We start from the raw sequence: 21,887 nt of genomic DNA, 5'->3' as shown, positions 1-21,887 counted from the left end.
GGAGCACTGGTGAATAGAGAAGTCACTCTTTCCAGGGGGTGTAAAATACTGTTTATTCATAAGCAGGTCCCTCTCGGGTGCGGGGGTCCTGCCACAGCCTACTTGGCCATGTCGATCAGGCTCTGCAGCGAGGTGGGCACCCACGTCTTCTCGCCCTGGACGAACACCACCCCCCGGTCGATGTAGATGACGATGCGGCCGAAGGTGTAGAGCTGCTTCCCCTCGTGCCGCTTCCCGATGACGGGCATGAAGACGATGTTGTGCTCCTCGGCCTTGGTCTCGATGAGGTCCTTAAAGTTCATGGGCACGGAGCTGGCGGCCACGCCGATGCCCCTCTGGGCCATGTTCTCGGCCTCCCGTCGCTCCTGCATGGCCTCATACTGGAAGTCCTTCCTCCGCTCCGTGTGGGTGAGGTAGGCGATGTTCTCCCGTGCTCCGGGCTGCATGTAGGCGCCTGGGAGAGAGGAGGGCAGGGGGTGAGCAGGGGTGTCCCAGCACGCACAGAATCTAGGCCGCAGCTGGGCGAACCTCTCTAAAACCTGTCACTCACCAAAGGGTAGCTGTGCCTCAAGTTCACAAAGCACTAAAACTGACGATCAAGCACCTTGACACCCGGCTGGAATGTTACCACACAGGCCTCTGGGCCTGGATGAATTTAAAGTGCCTGTGGGGAGCTGAAGCCTAGATGCTGGAGGACAGAGAAGCAGGCCCACGTGCCCATGTGCTCAGTGCCAGCTGAGGGTGCAGGCGGGGAGCAGTGCTAGGAGCCTGGGGCCAGGGAGGCTGCAGGAGTGTCTGCAGAGCATGAGAAGAGCCCACTAATACCCCTGGAAGGGCCTGGGTAAATAGCAAAAAAGTACATGTGCTTCATTCTGCGCAATATTAAGTAACCTGTGAGTTCCAACCCTGTTTCCATGTAATAGACTTAGTGGAAAGAAGTGAAGGCTCACAAAACAGAAACTCCAATCACAGCTGCCACTCCTAAGCTGTGTGACCCTGGACAAGCTCTCGGCCCTGCCGACCTCATCCGAGACAGTCAGAGTGGCCGCTCTGAGGAGTGTGCACATGGATACGGAGCGGCCGAGCAGGTGCCCGGGGCCCCTGGTCCAGGCAGCCGCTCACCTGGACCTGAGGTGGGTGGGGAGGAGGCATTAAATGAACAGTCTGCTGCCCACTTCTGACACAACGAAGACACCTGTTGAGCGCTATACACAAACAGTACCTCAGTCCCTTTAGGTTTTTAAAGAAAACCTGGAAGATGGGTATTGTGATGGTTTTACAGGTAGAGAAAATGGTCTGAGAGGCGTTAAGCAACTACTGAGAGTCTGACTGTGCCCCGACTCCACTGTGAGCTCTTACACTGGAGTAGCACACCCAGCGCTGGCCGAGCAGACACAAATAAACCCCAAAAAGCCACACAGCACAGTGGTTACAAAGGTGGGCACTGGAGATAGACCCACATGGTGTGACTCCTGCCTAAACCTGTCCCCGCTGAGGGAAAGTCGCCCCTCCCAGTCCCAGGAGAGCTGGCAGTGGTGCTCGCCAGCTGCATACTGGCCTGGTGACTGGGTCGGCGTCTGCGGGAGCAGGTGGTGAGTCACGCTGTAGTCAGCCCAGGGTACCTGAGCACTCTGATTCTGTGCCATCTGCGTGTTCAGAAACTCGGTGCTAGGACATCCCAAACAGAACCCCCACTCACCAACGTTGGAGGACACCGCCCTGTTCATGATGTCGAGTGCTTCATTGAATTTGTCCTTGATGGATGGGTGTGCCAGCACTTGGTCTGAGAACATGGACTTCCAGCCCAGATACCACTTGGTGATCTCCTCATAGTTTGGGCTGTTGCTGAGCCAGGAGCACAGCACCTGCCGAAAAGGAACAAGTAAGAAACTTACATCCACAGAGGCAACGAAAGGGATCAAAACTTCTAAAGAGGCCCTGGCTGGGGGTGGCTCAGTGGATTGAGTGCCATCCTGCAAACCAAAAGGTCACCAGTTCAATTCCCAGTCGGGGCACATGCCTAGGGTGTGGGCCAGGTTCCCAGTTGGGGTCCTTGTGAGAGGCAACCAATCGGTGTATCTCTTGCACATCAATCCTTTTCTCCCTCTCTTTCCCTCTAATAAAAAGAAGGAAAAAGAAAACTTCTAAGGAGAACCTATGTTTTAGCCACAGTCCTACATGCTGGTGATGTTTATGAGACTGAACAGCCAGGCACTTAGGAGGGTGGAATTTGGGGTCAGCTTGCTAGCTACGTGCCTTGCACCTGAACTCTGAGCCTCAGGCCTGTACAACAGGGGGTGTCACACCCCAAAATCATGCAAATAAAGTGCTTGGAACATCTGGCACATGGCAAATGGTCCAGAAATGGCAGTTACTGTCATCACTGCTTAACTCGTTCCTATCCTACCACGCAATTTTATTTTTGTTGCATGGTTATAGCGCTGCAATCTGCCAGTTACCCAGGAATTAAGTGAATGCTCCCTGCCCCCGTCCCACCCCAGCAAAGCAAACAAGCGTACCTGAAGCCACTTGGGGAAGAAGTGCTTTTCAAGGAGCCCCACCAGGCTGGAGACGGAGATCATCCCTTCCCAGTCGATGACCCAGTAGAACGCATCCATGTGCTGCTGGTGGGGGTTAATGACTAACTCCCCGAGACACATCCCTGGAAGAGAGACCCACTCTCTAAGGCAAAGCCACAGAAGCATGAGGAGTGCAGTCTTTGCCAGCCAGTGTTGGCCTTTGCTCTACTCTTAGTCAGCTGGGAGCTCTTGACATGGCCATTCTTAAAGGTCCATTTCCTCTCTAACCCAGCAATAACTCAAATTTAGTATCAAATTACCAGTGGCTATCGTGTTACCAGCCCAACCAGACCAATGAGTAACCAGGAGGCAGGCACACTGAGTCTGACGTGGCCAGCACGGTCTTTCCGTCACTGCCATAAGGACCCGGCTTCATTCACACTCAGCCTCAGTGCAGGGAAATGGCGCCTCCTACGGTGAGAAACGCCCTGTGCTCACCAGCTCTGTCGTACGTACGGCTCCGAGGCCTCATTTCAGAAGCACAGTCGTGATGCTGCCAGAGCAGCCAAGGCCCCAGAGCTGCGGGACGTGGATGCGTTTTCCCCATGTTCTTACCCAGCTTGGGCACGATGTTCTTGACCATGAACGCTTCCCAGGAGCCAGGCGTGAAGACGTCTTTCCAGGGCTGGAGGATGAGCTTGGCAGAGGAGTCGCTAGGGTGCCACTTCTGCAGGGCGCTGGACAGCTTGCTCCGGATGGGGGAGTACAGCGGCTCCAGGCGCGCCTGCATGAGGGGGAGCCACGGGTGGATCCACGAGTGGATGGGGACGGTGTCCGTCAGCGGGTTCCAGTTTTCCACCTGCAGAAGGAGCGGGAGAGGGGCGGTCACGCAGCCTGCGGGGCAGTCCCGTGATGCCCTGCCCCGTGGGTCACGGCGAGGAAGCCATGTGCTCTCATGGCCGAGGTCCAGTCCCGCGCACGTGTGTGGAGGACACAGTCTCTCTCTCGTGGAGGGACACGTTAGGTACAAAGAGGCAGCCTAGGTGCTTGGCAGGCATTCTGCACTACATTTCCTCAAAACAGAGACACTGACCCACAAATAAACACACCCGTTCAATTGCATTACGTCTCAGAAATGGCAGTCTCAGTTTTAAGAGAGAAACCAAGAGGATTCCCCATTAGCAGGGGACTCTGGGGGGAACGGTGCTGACTGAACGGCCAGGGTTAGCACGGACGAGAGCACTGCTGCCCCGTGTTCACTGCAGGCGTTCCAGCAGCACGAGGAAGAGCACAGCCAAGTCCCCGTGGCCATGTCCCCGTGGCTACCCATGAGCTGCCCCCCAGGCTCTGGGCCCCACCTCCTTCTGCAGCTTGGGGAAGATGAGCTGGTCCAGTATGTTGTCCAAGATCCACACGGGGATGATGTGCGCCCAGCTATCCAAGAAGTCCACCATCGGCTCACAGTTCCTGGGCTGCCACTGGGCGACGATATTCCGAACGAAAGGCATCCAGACTTCCCATATCAGCCTACGGGAGAAAGAGGGGCAGGCTGGCTCACTGCGCTGCCCGGGCTCACCACGCGCCAAGTACCCCAACACCCACGCCTCCCGAGTAAGGCAGACAAAGGTGCGGCCTGGAAACGCAGTCCGAAAGCCATCGGTCAGCCCCCACACTGACCAGACCTGCGCCGCCTCTTCCTTGCTTCCCTGGCCGCCCACCCAACCCGGAACCCTCGTTCCAGGCAGTGCCCGCCTGCCTGGCAGGGCTGCTGCGGGGTCACACCGGCTCATGGCCCCTGCACAACATCCCCTCTCAACGTGTCACGTGTTTTTCCACCCTGAGCTCTCTGCACAGCTGACCCCTCTCGCCCTTTGGGCTATAGACTAAATGTCCCCCTCAGAGACCTCTGCCTCAAACCCCTCCCAAAGCGGTGTACGCCTTCAACATTCTGTACTGCTGTGCCCAGTTCGCACCGCAGGTTCATGTGACCACTCCTGACTACAGCCGCCTTTTCCAGTCACTGTGGACAGACGCCGTCCGCTGTGCTGCCAGGGTGAGCCCAGCACACATGTGCTCCTCCACAGACACCGGACAAGCGTGGGGCGAACTAATGAACGGGGACTGAAATCCCCAGCATGCCTGCACGCGGCGGGGGGTTAATAAAGGCCAGTGTCCCCCGCCCCGGGCAGCGGTCCTCCACGGCCCCCAGGGCACGGCAGCGGGCACGCTCTGCACCCACTCTACCCAGAGTACCTGTGAAAGGCATCTGCCGAGAGGTCCTGCCCACCGTGGGACAGCAGCTGGTCATTCTCCAGGAGGCTCTTCCACTTGGAGATGATCTCGGTGCCGTAGGTACAGTCCTGAGGAGGAACACGGCGGCTGAAAGGGCGCGGTCGGCAGCCCCCCTCGCCCCCAGACACGCTCTTGCAGCCGAGGCACTCCCCAGGCCAGGGGCAGCGACTCACTTGGAGGGGATCCCACTCCTTGAAGTACTCCTTCACGAGCGGGTAGACGATGGCCACGGCGAGGTCCACGCGATCGGACATGCGGTACTCCTCGTAGTACTTGTCCTGCAGGGTCTCGAAGATGCGGGCGCACTCGTCCAGCGTGAGGGGGTGGCTGCAGTTGGGCTGCATGCGCCGCTCGCACTCCTCCACCATCTCCAGGACTCTGCTGAGGTTGGAGATGACCCGCTCCTCGTGGTCCAGCACCTCCGACATCTTCTCCAGCTCGTGCGACAGGTTGACCACCATGTCCCGCTCGTACTGCAGCTGCCGGTCGTTCTGGATGATTTCCTGCTCCGTGAGGTCGATGAGCAGCTGCAGGTTGTGCTCCAGCTCGGGCAGCGCGAAGCCTGGGGCCTTGGCCTCCTTGCCGGGCTGCGGCAGCTGCTGGGACTGCAGGGGCAGCCCGTCGTCGGGGATGTTGTGCTTGTTGCTGATCTGGCTGTAGCTGTAGTAGACCTTCTGCTCCCGGCCGGTCATGTCTATGACCTTGGAGAATGGCAGAGGGGACAGTTAGCACTCAGCAGTGCTGCCCTATACACGACACCCCTAAGGCCGGGGACACACAGCGCGAGTGGCAGGGTGTGAAAGCACACTGCTCAGCCGGCGGGGCCGGGAGAGGGCAGGGGTCCGTGCTGCCCTGTGTTAGAGGCGGCTCGGGGCCCCTGTGGACAAAGCAGGTGGAGAAGACTTTTTAGGAAAACTGATGAAATTTGAATATAGACTGTCTAGTAGAGATGAAAATCTATTTTCATGGAAAAGTAGAGACTATTCCGATCAAAGCAGCTAATAAAGCACATATAATCAAAGTAACATTTTGGTAAAAAACATGTATGTTTCAGCAAAGATCTGAAAGGATGTACATCAAGATCTGAAAACTACAGGAAAGAAAATAGTATTTTATTTTTGCCTCTGTACTGCCTAATTGTCTAAAATATACAATAAAAGTTTAATTTAAAAACAAAATAAAACATACAAAAACCCAGCTATTGGCCAAAGGCAACCCAGGAAATGAGCTCACGCCAGCGTGCCAAGAGAAGACCGGGGAGACCGGCACACAGACTGCACTGGAACAGGATTACTCACCACCACCGTCCCGTGGAGTGCGAGCCAAGGACCATCTGCACCAGCCCCGCCCGCGGGAAACACACCCTCGGGTCCAGGCTACCCCTGGCCGGGCCTGCACGGCTGCATTTCTCATCGGGACCCAGATAACCTGAAGCACAGCGCCCTGACAGAGAGCCCCACTCACGTCTGAGTGCCACAGTACTGTCGCGCCCACAGCAGACCACCACACACAGCTGCCACCCCTGTTCTCTGGCTACTCGGGGGAGTGCAGGAAAACCTAAGACTAGGCACATGACTGTGTGATAATGTAATCTGTCCTTTTCTTCTTTAAGACTTTTAACCCAGGCATGTGCCGGGACTGGGAACTGAACCTGTGACCTTTCGCTTTGCAGTACGACGCCCAATCAACGGAGCCTCACCAGTCAGGGCTGTAATCTATTCTTAAAAAATAACCCACACAGTGCTGGTGTGCCCAGAGGACTGCCTGGCACGCCTGGTCAGAGAGTGAGGCACACCTTTCCAGTATGGTAAGAGCCTTAAAGACCATCCTGTTCCTTGATTGTTCCATGCCTGTTCTTCTAAGATTCTATCCTTAAAAAATAAAACAAAGCCAAGGCTTGATGTACAAACCATGCCTGTCAAAAACCGAAACCAGAGAAAAGTGAAAAGTCTAGCAGAAAAGAGGGTGCACCTACAGAACAGCCTCCCCCTGGGGCCATGCACTCGTTGAAGATCACGGGCACACTGGGTTTTCGGTAGCTCCCGGCTGCAGGCTTCCGAAGGAAGGGCACGCCGTCTCCCTACCTGGGTGCAGGGAAGAGTGCCGGGCACGCAGCAGGGACTAGACAGCTTCCTGAAGGTGTGAGTGCACTGAATGGGGGCACGCTGCTCTCAGGTGAGAAAAGCAGGACTGGGGCAAAAGTCCTGGACAGAGGCCCCGAAGAAACCTCAGAAAACGTTTGGTGACGGACTCTGGGCTGCGGGACCACTTTGTGTTTTCCAGCGCCCCATCCCAGACCAGGTGTCCCGGGGCCCACGTACCTTGACCTGAGACAGCTCCTTCTGTGGAGCGGAGAGCTTCTTGCTAATCCTGCCCTTGGCCTTCAACTCTTCCACTGTCCTGTAAGAGTATTTGGGCTTCTTCTTGCTTCCACTGGGGTCTTTCCTCCACTGGCTCAGCTCCTTCTGGAACTCCTGAACCAGAGGGACACAGCCCGTCACACATGCGCGCCCACTTTTCCCAGCCGTCCACTGAGACCACCAACAGACGTCCAGCAGCTGCTGTCTTGGGTGTCCCCAAGGTCCCGTGCTAAGGACCGTGCCCATGTGACACTAAACCCACCTAATGATACTCCTGGACGCCCACCCCCCTCTTATAAATAACGAGGTTCAGAAGGCATGGGTCAGACTGGAAAGAGAGACAAAAATCAAGACAAAGCAACAGTATAGTAGATGCCGAGCATCTACTATATCCAGCATGCTGCTAGTTTTCAATTTACCTCATGTAAAACTTAGAAACACAACAAAAAGCGTTTTTTTTTTTTTAAGTACATGAAACCCTGGTTCTAGTTTGAAATGAGGGTAAATAAGCAGGCCCCTGGGTTTGAAGGCAAAACTATCTTTCACAAGTGGCACTGCAGAGCTTCTCTGCAGGACGATCTGAAGGAGAGGAGGGAGCTGTCAGAAGGAGGGCGGTGGAGTTCAGCCCACGAGTGGGTTTTGTTTGTTACTCTGTCTTTCTCACATTGGTCTAACACTTGTAATTTTTTTCTAAAAAAAAAAAAAATCTGGACTTCTGCTCTGGGGAAACCATTAAATCAAGCAACACTGGGCCCACAGTTCCTGTGGCAATAATTGCCCAGAGCTGAGCAGAAACGGCACCCTTAGACAGGCCACGCCTGCACCAGTCGGCCTCAGGCCCCACCACGCCCTGCTGTCTCTCACCCGGCTCACCTGCCCCACCCTGCCGCATGCCGGAGGACACCCATTAGCTTCTAGGTCTGAGAGCCCCTGCCGCAGCAGTCAACCCCCCACTATCAAATGCCTCCTTCCTCAGTAAAAGGGGAGGGTCGAGGACAAGAACAGTAATGACACGAGTCTTCGCAGCGTCGTGCTTCCCCCATAAATACAAAGGGGAAGAGAGTCACACATGGATCAGAAGAGCCAGCCCCTTCTGTCGCTGCAGCAAAGCGTACACAGCTGACAGCAGGTAGTCCCTGCTGCTCGTGGGACGACAGCCTAGCACTCACTGGCCTTCGAGGCCAGGTGGCCTGGGCCCCCACCTCCTCGCGCCCTCCCCGCCCCGCTTGGCGTGCTGCCGCCCTGCCACCGCACCTCCTCAGCGCCTCCTCACTGCTGCACTCGGGGCTGCCCTGTGCCCTCTGGCCTCTGACGCACCTGGGGCCACTGCCCTCTCTTCTGCCTCGGGAACTGAAATGTCTTCTTCCTTGGAGGTCTTCCCTGCCCACCGTGTTTACTGGCAGAGTGTCACCCTACCCACCCGTGACCCCCAGTCTCATTTTCTAGTTTAGCACTTCTTAGCACTCACTGCTGCTCTTTCCGACCCCACGGTCGCTGAGTGCGCTGCCTGTCTGCCCCAGGCCCTGGGCCGTGCACAACCACTCTCCGGCGCAGTGACCGGCCCACGCTGTGCAATAACCACATGGAGGCCAACGGGGAATGAGTGCGTGAGCAAACGAAGGAGCTGACGAGTGAGAACGCACAGACACCACCCACCCGCACCTCCCGGCTTCCAGTCACCTCCTCGGCTTCCTCTTCAGAGTCGACCACGGGGAAGTCCTGCAGGGACTGGGTGGTGCGCTCCGAGCCGTAGGCTCCCACGGCGCCTTTCCCCTTTCTCTGCTTGGCTTCGATCGGGTTAATGATGCCTGACGATTTCGGCAAAAGAGAAAAAAAGAGACTTCAGATCACAGCAGTTCTTGCACTTTAACAGGCCAGCCCGTGAACTCACACTTCCCGGACCCACCGTGCCACGAGGCCCGGGAAGGAGCCCCCTCTGCCCCGGACACTGCTCACGTCCTGTGCGATTCGCACCTTCTGCGCATTCACGCCGCCGCAGAGCAGTCTGCTGACAAGGGGACTACTTACGTCCTGCACACAGACCCCCGTTTCCCCTTGGGCTCATTCTGTGCCGGAGCGTTTGTTTGTAACAGGGAACTGTGGCAGCTAAACCCTCCGCTCACTCGGGAGCCTTTGATATGGAACGTGAAGTGACTCAGATAATATACTGATTCTGACTGAAGCAGGTGAAGCTGCATTTGAGGCTCTATCTATTTTACATGCACACCAACTGCGCTCAACTTGTTTTATAATGTGCTTCAGCCTTGGAAATACATGTTCTTATAAGAGTTCATAAACAAAACCACAATTCAATAAAACTTTCCGCCACCTCCCACTTCCAGTTAGTACTGCTCAAATCTCAGTTCGAACACGCCCCACTCCCATTCCTGGTCACCACTGCTATCTCCCCTTCACACTGTGGGTTTTTCATCAGCTAGGGCTTCCCACACATAACGTGGGTTTGACCTGCGCCATGATTCAGGGAGCTGCCTGCAAATCACAGAGCACACAACTGCTCACACCCACTCGGGGCTGTGCCCGGGCAACGGCTCGTGGACAAGGATAGCTGTCTCCTGCGGGACGGCTGCAGCTGCCTGGTGTGAGGGGCCCTGGCACCGAGGAGCTGAGAGCCTGGGACGGGGGCTGTCTTGACAGGGCTGTGGGACAAAGGCCAAGAGGAGACAGTGCGTCTCAGCGAGGCTGGAGGTAACTGATGCAGGATTTGCTCAGCCAGGTTCATAGCTACATGTCTCTCGCTATTAAAAAAGCTACACACAGCCCTGGCTGGTGTAGCTCAGTGGATTGAGTGTGGGCTGCAAACCAGAGGGTTGCCAGTTCAACTCCCAGTCAGGGCACATGCCAGGGTTGCGGGCCAGGTCCCAGTATGGGGCGCGCGAGAAGCAGCCACACATTAATAGTTCTCTCCTCCTCTTTCTCCTTCTCTTCCCCTCTCTCTAGAAATAAATAAGTAAAATCTTAAAGAAAAAAGCTACACACAATGGTTTATGGATATTCCCTATGTTTGCAAAACCGAAACTCTCGTCAGCAGGGACTATGAACTCTCATGCCTTCAGGGCCCAGGAAGATGAATGGAAATGAGTCAAGTGGACCGGGTGGGGTTGTGGGGGGGGGGGGTGGGGTGCAGCAGGCCCCGGTGGAGAGCAGGCCACGTGCACTGCCCTGCAGCAGCTGTGACCAAGCTGAACCAGTTACTGCCAGGCACACCTGGAATGTTAGGTGAGCCTGTCTGTTTTTAAGTGCTGGCAACAAGTTCAACTTTTTTAGAACCATTGGACAGGCCGAAAAGAGGCCTGTCTTCCACCCATGGACTTGCCACCCGCTTTAGACCCCAACCCTCTCCTCCTGCGGAAACGAGCACTTCCTCTGAGGTTGATGCAGCAAGGTGGCTCAGGCGCACAGCTTGTCTGTACTAGACCAGGCTGCTGAGGAGTCTGAGTGCCTCCAAGGGAGAAACGGCAGACCATGCCTCACGGGGCTCTCCTTCCCCCTGCCCGGCCTCCCGCATCCAGACGACGCGGGTGCCGGTGCCGGTGCCTACCCTGTGCGTTCTTCCCCAGGCCCCTCCCGGGGACGTAGCCCATCTTCTGCAGCAGCTTCTGCCCAATTCCTTTTGTGTGTCTCTCCCAGCTGCCAAAATCCATGAACGACTTGGTTCCTCCTGCAAAACCTTTCTGGCTGGGTTTAAAATTGCCACCCTGAAAAGAAACATCAAAGCTTAGCTGAGGGAAAAGAAAAAGAAGAGAAACCTAAGAAAGCAAGCTTGGCCAATGGGCACACCGGCCTGCCAGCCACGGAGCACTGTGCGACATGTCACCCGGACTGAACGGACATCCGAGGCGTGTGTGAGGACAGAAAAGGGGCGGCACTGCACACGTCCCACCTCGGAGCACCTGCCACCACAAGGAGACTCCCACCACCGGACTCCAGCCGCGCCCCCCACCGTCCCGCTCGCTGAGAGATGTTTAGGCTGCAGCGACCTTCCAAGGATATTACTAAGCTCGTGATCCTTCAGTAAAGATGCTACCGTTTTTAACTTCTTTGGTCCGAAGTCCTTAGGAAATTCATCCTGCTTAACGGGTTTTTCTTCATCATCGGAATCTTCCAGCTCCGCCTCCTCTGCCGCCCCCTTCTTGAGCCCGGCACTGATGAAGTTGACGGGCGCGGAGTAGTCGCGGGCCCTGCAGGCAAACACAGCACCCGTGGGGCAGGCCGGAAAGCACTCCTCCGCAGCCGTGCCCTGTGGGGACTCTGCTGGCCGAAGGACTCCTTACAGTGGAGCTCATGGGATCCATTTAAAAAGCAACACATTTACTTATATCAAAAGGGTCCCAGATCTGGCTTTCTGTTACCACACTTAACATTTTTATCCGATGGGCTCAAGTCAGCTCTCTGGCTAAAGAGCTGTCTGTATCAGTGTAGAGTGGATTGAATATTCAATAAATGATGTGATAATCCAACTTCCCTTTCACATTATTTTTTAGAGTGCCAAGCCTGGTATACTATACTTACTTGACAAAGCACTTGTTTTAGACACTATTTCAAATGCAAAATCAAAGAGAAATTATGACAGCTAAGAATCATAAATAAATACACATTAAAAGAGATTATATGAATGGAAAATATATTAACAATTATATCAAACTAAGAAAAAGTACGTGTCCATTAAATTTATTTGCAAATGAAAACTAAACTATAATATCTAAGAAATTAACTCTTGGACACAAAGTATGAATTTTAACTGACTGCCCCAACAACAGTACTTAACATAGGTCTAAACGGAAGCCAGGGCCTTTGCACTGTGTGGTTGAAGCAACAGAGAAAAGGTTCTAATGAAAAACCCTGGGAATACTGCAAAATAAAGTGATGCTTTACAAAATGACTAACTAGAAATTAAACATCCCCACAAGAGCAACAAAACAGAGAGTTCCTCCCTAAAAGATGCTCTATAGCTCAGTGGGTAACAGCCTGAACTCTAGGGTCAGTCAGGCCCAGATTCTCACAGCCTAGCTGTGTGGCCTTCGGCTGCAGCTCCTTAACCTGCAACATGGGGTGGTGACTGTGGCTCCTCTCTCATAAGGTGAACAGGACCAAGCACATGAGAACCAGGGACAAGCAAGCAGCCAACAAGTGCTGGCTGCTATTATCTCGTGATCATGCACTTCTTGACCTCCGATCTATTTATCATGCACTTTCAGATCTCCTTGCCAGGTGAGGTGAGGCTGAATTCTACTTTCTTCTCTCAGGCACAATCTCAATGGGCTGGAGCCTGCAGGCCACGGATGGGGACAAGGAGACAAACCCAAGCCTGCTACACACTGGGTGAGTAAAGTGTGGCCCACACGCATGACTTCACACTGAGGAGACTTTCGGCCTTAATCCTCATCTGTCACCATCCTAGCCAGGGCCTCCACCACCTCAGTAGGGACTGCAGCCTCGGCCCCCTCACAGAGAGAGCTTCCTGCCCACACTCCAACTCTGTACATCAGCAAAAAGGTCTTCCCCAAACGTAACCTCTCTAACAGAGCCAGGGCCTTCTCAAACCACACCCCGCTCCTTCTCTCCACTGCGGTCCACAAACCCATTCACATCTTCGTGGATGGTACCCTGCTGCCTCCTGTCAAGGGCCTGGCCTCTCCTCCCACCCTAGTTACCTTCTGTTTTCACATCAGCTCCATGGTCGCTTCTCTGAAGAAACCTCCCCTGCCCTCTCAAACAGGTCAGAAGTCCTAAAATGTGCTCTCCCCCAGGTCCCAAGTCCTAGTTACACACTGTTGATCACTGCCTATCTCCATCCACCAGGGTCTGGGCTCTCTGCAAGGGCTGGGTCTACCGCACGAGGCCCTACATCACTGCTCAGCAAGCCCTCAATCAGCGAAAGGGCAGCACTCTAGCCTAAAGAGAAAGCTGAGCCCGCCCGGCTGACATCGCAGCTAAGGGACTCAGGAAGGCCAGGAGAGAAGTGTATATTTAGTGGGGTACCCCCCAAACCCCTCCGCATCTACCCCAACCCCTTCCAGGCTGCAAAGGGAAGCAGCCCCACGCTAGATGGTACCGTTTGCCTCCAAAGCTGGGCCGCTCTTCATCCGAGTCGCGCTCTGCCCACACTCCGTAGGTGGCCTCTTCCTTGGTCTGCCAATGCCGCTGCCGGTTGGGGTTGAACTCGTTCTGCAGATCCCAGTCAGTGATCTCAAAGTTCTCCCTCTCATCCTCGTCGTCATCCATGTGGCCTTCCCCGTCCCGGTACAAGTGGGACAGTGACATGGCCGGTCACTAAAGGAACACACAAAAAAGGCACAGTCTGTCATTAAGTTCTGAGAGCATCAAGAGAAGACTCCCTTGTGAGTCCCTATTCCCTACCACCTTCAGAACATCCTGCGAACTCAGAGTCCGTGAAAATCATTGTTACAATTCCAAACACAGACATTAAAAACATACTTTAAAAAACAATCAGTAATAAAACAGGTGGAACAAACACTAGTCCCAGCGGTCCATGTGACTCTCAAGCGTGTTATCTCCTTGTCCTACTCAGTGTCATAGAACATTTCTCACACAAACCACAGAAGAATAACATTGAAGTTATTCCATAAATGATTGCCTTGGAAACTGGAGACTCTTCCCAGACTCCACATTCTTACTGTTTTCTCTGTTGTTGAGACAGACTTCTATCTGGATCCTTGTCAGTCCGGGGAGGTGGTTTCTTCAGAATATGCTTTCTGAGACACACTATTTGATGAGACCCTAAGACTCAGTTTTCCCCCCAAAACACGAACCAACCTCTTCTTATAATCTGGAAAGTAATTATGCTTAAGAACCCTACCTTGCCCTGGTTGGTGCAGCTCGATCCCTGGTGGATCGAGCACCAGCCTGTGAACCAAAGGGTCGTTGGTTCAATTCCCAATTAGGGCATATGCCTGTTTGCGGGCCAGGTCCCCAGTTGGGGGGGGCGTGCAGGAAGTACCCACACATTGATGTTTCTCTCCTCTTTTCTCCCCTCTCTCCAAAAATAAATAAATAAAATCTTTTAAAAAAAGACTACCTTAACAGTCAATCAGCTCAACTGTAATAGAAAATTCAGCTCTCATTAACTGGATGAGCAGACTCAGCAGTCTCTTAAATGAATTAACTAGCATACCAGCCTCAGAGAATGTTTGTAAGGCAGACTCAATGAGATGGCACTTAGAAAAAGTGCTCAAGGAACAACAGCTGTTACTGCAGTCCCACCATTACCTTCATCATCATTACTATTATCAGATTGCGGGGGGCGGGGGGGGGGGGTACCTAGCAAAGTGACTGAGAAATCAGGTGCTAAAATCACAGGCTGAGTTCAAATCCCCACTCTACCAGGCACTTGGTGTGTATTAAATACACACTAAGTTCCCAGCGTGGTGCACTGCACAGTAATACATTCACTACATGACAGCGATTGTGACTTTTGTTTGCCAGTTGCCGCAAGCAGCCTTCAGGGTCAAGGAGTTCATGACTTCCACAGACATTGTCTACCTGCTCAGCTCCGTTAGACAGTTCTCCCTGCTCATTCTACTCACTGGTGCACCGGTTGGGTGCCTCTGGATCCAACCCACCCAGGAGTGCGAAGGAAAAAAATGTTCCGCGGCGCCCCGCAAACACGGGAGACAATAACGGTACTGCCTCCCTGGGCACTGGACATGGTAACGATCACAGAGTTGTCACGAGTTAAAGAGCCCTCGGCTAGTGCTAAATACTTGCTAGACGCTTCAGACCGACAATCTAACGTAATATCAAGACACTTCTACCAAATTGGTTCTATCAGCGTTTCCACGCTCCGGGTGAGCAAAATGAGGCTCAAAAAAGTTAACAACAACTTGTCCTAAGTTCCACAACTGGCCAAGGGTTGAAGCCAGGTGGACTTGATGCAAAGGCTCCGGCGTCTCTCTATCCTACAGTCCAGGCTTCGCGGTGTAGGTTCGGTTCCGAAACCGACCCAGGCCCCGACTTTCCGGTAACCCCGAGCGGCCCCGCCCCCTCCCGGCCTCCGCAAAGCTGTCTGCGAAGCCCACACTCGCGAGGCCGAGCCCTGCCTCCCCGGGCGCTCGTACCTACTCCCTCCTGGGACGGTGTTCTCGTTCCTTCCACTCCCCAGCCCAGCTCGCCTCGTCCAATTTCGACGTCCCAAACAGTGTCCCACTCGGTGACAGAAGCGCGCCGTTCTGGTTGTCGGCACCCGGATGTGCCCGGTCCGGCGCGCCGGAAATGACATTCGCAATAGCGGAAATGGCGCCCTGGTTGCCATGGCAGCAACGGAAGGTTTGAGAGCCTTTGGCTTAGAGAGGCCGGGCTGAGATGGAGAAAAGAGACTCAGGCTTTCAGGGCCCCGAGTGGCTGGGTGGTGCCGACCCGCTAAGTCGGCTTCCCTGCCGCGCCCCTGAGCTTCGTGGCGACGCCCAACCTGTAATGAATGGTGTGGACCTCGCCGAGCCTCCTTTGCCAGCCCGGAATTCTAAATCTGTAAAATGAGGATATAGGACTAGTTCATAGGATAGTTGTGAGGAGTTGTGTGAGACATCAAGGGAGCCGGGGCACGGCATTCATATGGGAATAATGAAGGTCAAGACTGTATCCTGTATCTTCGGGGTCTCTCAGTATTAGCATCGTGTGGCCACAGAGCCTTATATTGCAGTTTGAGGGCATGAAGGAATGAATGCGCAAACTCGAGAGGTCCCAAGTATTCCCTCCACGAAATCTTTCCATTTTCTTTCTTTTCAACAAGTTCCGAGAATGCAATGGACAAAATCATCCCTCCAGAGAATCCCTCACCAGCTGTGGACTCTGTGTAGGGACATGGGCCCTGGAGTTCTAGTCTCAGCTTGCAACTTACCAGCTGTGGACCTTGGGCTTGTCGTCATATTTCTCTAAGCCATGGTTTTCTCCTCTGCGGAATGATTGAACAATCCAATGCGATACAATATGTAAGCAATTAAAACTGTACGCAGTACACAGTAGGTGCTTAGGAATTGTTAGCTGTTTACGTTTGCATATGTTCTCTCTTGATCTCCTCCCAATGAAAGAAAGATCCCGGGGGCAAACAGTGGAGTGAACAAATAGCACTGGACTTAGAGTCAAATGACTTGGGTGCAATGTCTTGCGGTTGTTATTAGTTAAATGAGAACCTACATGAAGTTAATTGCCAACTTCTTAGGAATGAGGGCTGGAATTAAATAGTCTCTGTATCCCTAGTGACATGTATTGTCACTGTACCCAACCCAAAGTATGTCCTCAGGAAAGAAACTAGAAAGTGAGGTTTCAGTACAGAGCAGGGGTGGGAGGCTGGAGAAGAGTCTTAACAGACCAAAACGTTTCCCTAAGGAACGGAGTGAGGGAAACAAGGAGATGAGATAAGCCATTTTGAGTCTGGGCCTGAAAATGTTTACACAGCTGTTTATAGCCCAAAGCCAAAAATATAAGCACAGCTTGGCTTCTCTGAAGCTGAGTCTGTAGCTTCACAATAGACTTTATGGAGGTGTAATTACTTTGATCATGAGGAACTAATGGATTGGCTTTGCCAAATGGATCCCACCACGTGACTTTCAGAGAGAGAGGTTTGTGGACTTATGTGAAGTCATTAAGAATGAGGCTCAGGGGATCTGAGTGTGCATCTTCAACAATGGGACAGATCGCAACCATTTACCACCTGATAGGATGCCCTGAGGAGATTACAGCGTCACTCCTGTGATATTCCTGCTGCAAGTGCATACCCTGGACCAAATCACGAGGACACATCAGACAAACCCAAATAAAGGGACATTGTACAAAACTAGCCTGTAATCCTCAAAAGTGCCAAGGTGGTGAGAGCCAAAGACCTGGGAACTTCCATACTGAAGGAGGCTGAGACATGGCAATCAGATGCAATCATGACTGAACTGGATCCTTTGGCTATAAAGGAAGTTATTGGGACAATCGGCAAAATTCAGTTGGAGCCTGAGGTTTCCATGGAGTGATGGTAGTGATGTGCCCATGTTAATTCCCAGATGGGGGAGGGAGTGAGTTACATTTACATTGGAGAATGTCTTTGTTGGAAATCTGAAAGTATTTGGGGGTGATAGGGAATCAAGTAGGCAAATTTCCAATGACTCAGAGAAAAAGCTTTTTCATTTAGAGTTTTTTTAAAGGAGGTTTTGGAGTAAAACTTCAAGGATCCCAATCTCTATTTTTCTGCCTCCTAGGTTTGGGACCTGGGGCAGGCTGCCTCACCTCTCTGTGCCTCAGTTTGCTCATCTGTAAAGTGGGGACAATGAAAGTGCTGCTTTGCAAGGGTTGGTTTCAGGACAAAAAAGGAGATAAGGCTAACTGAAGCACGTAAAGCTCCTGAAATAGTGTTTCGTACATGGTTGTGGCTAACTTTCATTTAAAAAACTCAATCTCATACCTTTGCATGGAAGGCCTCTCAGCCTGAAAGGTTTTTCTGGGATTTTTGGGTTCAATTACCCAGACTCAGGAAAAGCGAGAAAAGAGGCAGCCAGAGGTTTCAATTTAGGCTCTCGTATCCATCCTGGTCTGTAGTCACCGCCCAGAGAAACCCTTGCTTTGGGGCTCAAGGACATCCAGACCCGTGTTTGGATTCCCAATGAGGTACTCAGGCATGTAGCCTTCCCAGAGGGGTTGCCAAGCAACAAGGCTCTGCTGCAGGAGCCTGGCAGAGCCTTCGGACACTCATCGGTCCAGCCCTCCCTTTTCACAGATGAGGCAATGGAGGCAGCCATGCCACAGGGAGCATGCCCAAGGCTACACAGCAAGTTCAAGGACGGAGCCAGTTCTGGAACCCATGAGTTCAGACTTCCAGGCCGGTACTTTCTCAGCTACTCCATGCCTGGGACCATTTCTGTCTGCTCATTTGAGCTAATACTTCGAGTGATTCCTGTCTGTTCAGGGTCACAATGTCAGGCCCTCTGCATGTGTCATCTCTCCAAGTCCTCAGCTGCCCAAGGCCGTCTCTATAGCCACCCGAGGCCGCACCTAACCACTCCTTTAGGCAGCCTGCACCATCCTGCCCTGTTCCTGTGTCGCCTTCAAGAGACTTTGGGGCAAAAATCCTTGCTCAGTTACAACTTGAAATAGATTGATACCATAGAAACAACTCACAAGTGGCATTTCAAAGCTGATATATTTAAAGTCTAGCACAAGTACCTTTTCTAGGACAGTGACATTATACAGTTGCACATGGCTTATTCTTATTTTGAATCTTGTCATAAAAATATATATCGTGTCCTGAATTGAAGATTCAGATCAGCTAGACTAGCAAAGTTGCCTTCCCTGTAAAAGTTTCTTACAGATGGTTTCCTACCCTTTCAAGAACTTGTATACACTCTGTCCTTCTGGAAGGCTGGGACATGATGTTCTACCGGCTTGAGGCGTTTCCTGTAAAGCCAGCATCCTCAGTAGCACACAGGTGAGACAAGGAGCCACAGCTTTCATTTGTTCACTCATTTATTCACTCCTTATGAAACTGAGATAATGTTTACTGTTGTGTCCAACGACTCTGCTCGAAGGTATTTGTTAGCACTGCAATAGATGATACATAATAGGTGGTGCTGGCTGTGGGCAGGCCTGAGTTCCTTGCCACGTGAACCCCTACCTAGGGCACTGAGTGTCCTCGGGACATAGTGACAGGCCTTCCCGAGAGTGATTTGAATCCAGAGATAACAAGGCTGAAGTCACAGTTTTTTATTTTTGTTTTTAATGAACTCGCCTTGGAAGTCACATACTGTCATTTCCCTAATATCCAGCTGGTTGTGTGGTCAGCCCTATTTAGGGTCACCAGATTTAGCACATGAAAATAAAGGAAGGATGCCCAGTTCCATTTGAATTTCAGACAAATAATGAATAAAATCTTAGTGTATGCCCCATGCAATATTAGTATGTAAAATACTAAAAAAGTCATTCATTGTTTGATCTGAAATTCAAGTTTAACCGTCCATCTTCTGTTACTCTGGAACCCTGTCCTTTTTCAGTGTGCGAAGGGACGTCATGCAGAAGGGCATGAAAACCAGGAGGCGAGGACTCCCAGGGGCACCTTGGACACTGCCTCCCACAACCCTCCCCATGCCAGGTATGATGTGGGGTAAATGGTGAGCAATTAAAAATGATAGTTCCCATACTCATTCAGCTGGCAGTTCAGTAAAACCAACCTGAATCAGATCACCAGGCAAATGCATGCAAAACCCCAACTATGACGAAGTGCTTCAGAAAGAAGCCACTGGAGCTTGGGACAGGCACCGGGTCCTCATCAGAACAACCATCTTTATGTTTTGTAGACTGAGCTTTCACACGTGACTTTGTGTGTCTGTGTGTATGTGTGTAAGGGGTGGTATATGGAAGGTTCTGCCATTAAAAGAAAACAAAATCTTGAAAATACACACACAGCAATACATGCCAAAAATGGAGAAAACCAAATAAGGTCCATGCTCTTGCCAGTTTCCTGGGTTTGATATTGATCCCAGCCGTGCGTCAGCACTGGGGAGGCTGTGCGGACTCTGTACTACTTTTGCAACTTCATATCAATCTCGTTAGCTCCGAATAAAAAATTCACCAACAACCCATTAAAAAAAAAAACAACAGCTGTTACTTAAAAACAACAGCTGTTACTTACAAAGTTCGGTGAGAATAACCCACACTTATGGGAGGACGAGTTGGAGTAGGGCCACTTGGTCAAGGGCATGCCCAGTGAGGGGAGCCAGGGCTGTCACCCGAAGGAGTGGCATTCTCCTTGCTAATCACCCTGAAGTGTTTGCTTAGGGCAGAGAAGGAGGGCAGAGGGTAGGAGATGTCCTCCCGGTTCTAGGCCCACATCTGGGGCTCGGTGGGGCGGGGGGTCGGGGGGACCTGGAGGAGCTCCGTCAGTAGCAAGAACCATCTCTGGCCCCAAGGTGAGGCTGGGGTTTTAGATGACCTAGGTTTGGGGGGGCCCAGAATCACTGTAATTTCAAAGACAGGTCTTCATTTTGTACCCTAATTGAACAGAGGGAGCATTTGATAAAGACATACATTTAACCAAAGAAAGGGAAGACTTGATGAATTCATCGGTTATCTGATGACCTGCAGGTAAGGTTGATTGTTTTTTTATGACTGTGGCTGCTTCTATTTTCTACAGATGGCCACCTGTGTGCCACCGCTCAAGCTCTTCTGCTTTGTGGTCTCACCACGCCGACATCAAGAGAAGTCCGTTTCTCTGTGCTCTTGAATGCAGGCGAGGCCTGTGACGGCTGTGACAAACGAGGGTGAGTGGCACTGGGCCGGTTCCAGGCACCACCCTGAACTGGCTGGCGGCTGTGCCGCTTCCAGCCTCTTGCAGCACTTGCTGTGGGGAGAAACCAGGCGCCGTAACAGAAATCTGACGATCCTGGGACCACCATGCCACGAGGAAGCCCAAGCGAGACGTGTGGAGAGGCCTCATGATAAAGACGCCCAGCAAAAGCCTCTGATGCTCCGACCACCCCAGCCCACGGCCAGACATGCCAGTGAAGGAGCCTCCCATTGACATGAGTCCCAGCCGCCCCCTGGCTGCAAGAACTGCCCTGCACACTCCCCCGTTAACTCCCAGAGCTGAGATTTTGCAATAAATGGTGTCAGGTCACTAAGTTTTGGGGCTGGTTGCTTTTGCAGCAAAAAACAAAGTGGAACAATGAACGGGGCTGGATGTCTTCTGCTTCCCGGCGAGTGTTAACCGTGAGCTTCCTGTGTTCACAACCCTCCGCTGCCCAGCCCAACGCACTTCCTCAAGACAAGGAGAGACAAGAGTTGTTTTGCACCTCGGGTTCATCACGTCGCAAGCACCCCTGCTCACGTCACCCATCAGCCCCCCCTAACAAACCCGGGAAGTTTAACTTCCCTCTTTTGCAAATGAAGAAATGAAGGCTTGAGTCACTCCTCTGATAAATTGGCCCAACTCCAAAATCCGCGCCGCAAACCCCTGAGTCACTTCCTTCCCAAAGCTTCACTATTACCACCTTTAAAGATGCAAACTGGCCCTGGACAGGTGGCTCAGTTGGCTGGAGCGTCACCTTGATGCGCCAAGGTTGTAGGTCTGATCCCTGGTCAGGACGCACCCAAGAGTCCACCAATGAGTGCACTGATAGGTGGAGAAACAGGTCGATGTTTCTCTAAAATCGACAAACGAAAATTTAAAAAAAATAGATGAAGAACTGTTCTGAGCCCTGTTGTGCTCTTAGCCTTTGGGAGCTGAGCAATAAAGGGTTCATGCAGCAGGCTTAGAGAGTTCAAGGCTGGCACAGGCCAAAGAAAGGATGGGCCCCTGACCAACTCTGGGCAATCTCCTCTAAGCCCCCGGAATACTCTGTCCAACAAGAGCCTCTCAGAATACCTGGGACCCTAAACCGCACCAGGCCAGACAGTCTGTGTTGGCGAGGTGACTTGCAGTGGGGACCCTGGATCATGCTCTATCCTGTGACCCCTGCAAGGGCTGTGGACTAAGTAACTGAGGTTAGTCATGTGGTTGCCCTGCGCCTACGTGACTGCTGCCTAATACACAGTGCCGGACACTGAGGCCCAGGTGAGCTCTTCCAGGTGGCAACGCTGAACACATGGGGTCACACGGCACTGCCAGGACAAGGACGCGAGTCCGCAAGACTCCGGAAGCTCACACCTGGGCTCTCCTGGACTCCGCCCCACGGGCCTTTGCCGATTCCAATCTGTATCCTTTCGC

At 52.6% G+C, this 21,887-nt stretch overlaps 1 protein-coding gene across 1 annotated transcript; it reads right to left on the bottom strand.

Moving 5' to 3' along the window:
- Positions 1 to 28: 28 nt before the first annotated feature.
- TFIP11 (tuftelin interacting protein 11) lies at positions 29 to 15,405 on the bottom strand. Its single transcript, XM_045843189.1, has 13 exons — positions 15,268 to 15,405; positions 13,245 to 13,462; positions 11,217 to 11,370; positions 10,731 to 10,887; positions 8,852 to 8,979; positions 7,133 to 7,285; positions 4,985 to 5,512; positions 4,773 to 4,879; positions 3,878 to 4,046; positions 3,135 to 3,378; positions 2,520 to 2,662; positions 1,700 to 1,865; positions 29 to 454 (listed from the first exon to the last, which is right to left on the bottom strand). Exons 2-13 carry the CDS (start codon positions 13,451 to 13,453, stop codon positions 99 to 101), a joined length of 2,514 nt encoding a protein of 837 aa, XP_045699145.1. The 5' UTR covers positions 13,454 to 13,462; positions 15,268 to 15,405; the 3' UTR covers positions 29 to 98.
- Positions 15,406 to 21,887: the final 6,482 nt, after the last annotated feature.

The sequence above is a fragment of the Phyllostomus hastatus genome, unplaced genomic scaffold (assembly GCF_019186645.2).
Source record: "Phyllostomus hastatus isolate PE091 unplaced genomic scaffold, TTU_PhHast_1.1 phas_contig_1162, whole genome shotgun sequence".
Lineage (NCBI taxonomy): Eukaryota > Metazoa > Chordata > Mammalia > Chiroptera > Phyllostomidae > Phyllostomus > Phyllostomus hastatus.
The sequence above is the reverse complement of the archived record's forward strand: the minus strand, read 5'-3'. Positions and strand labels throughout refer to the sequence as shown.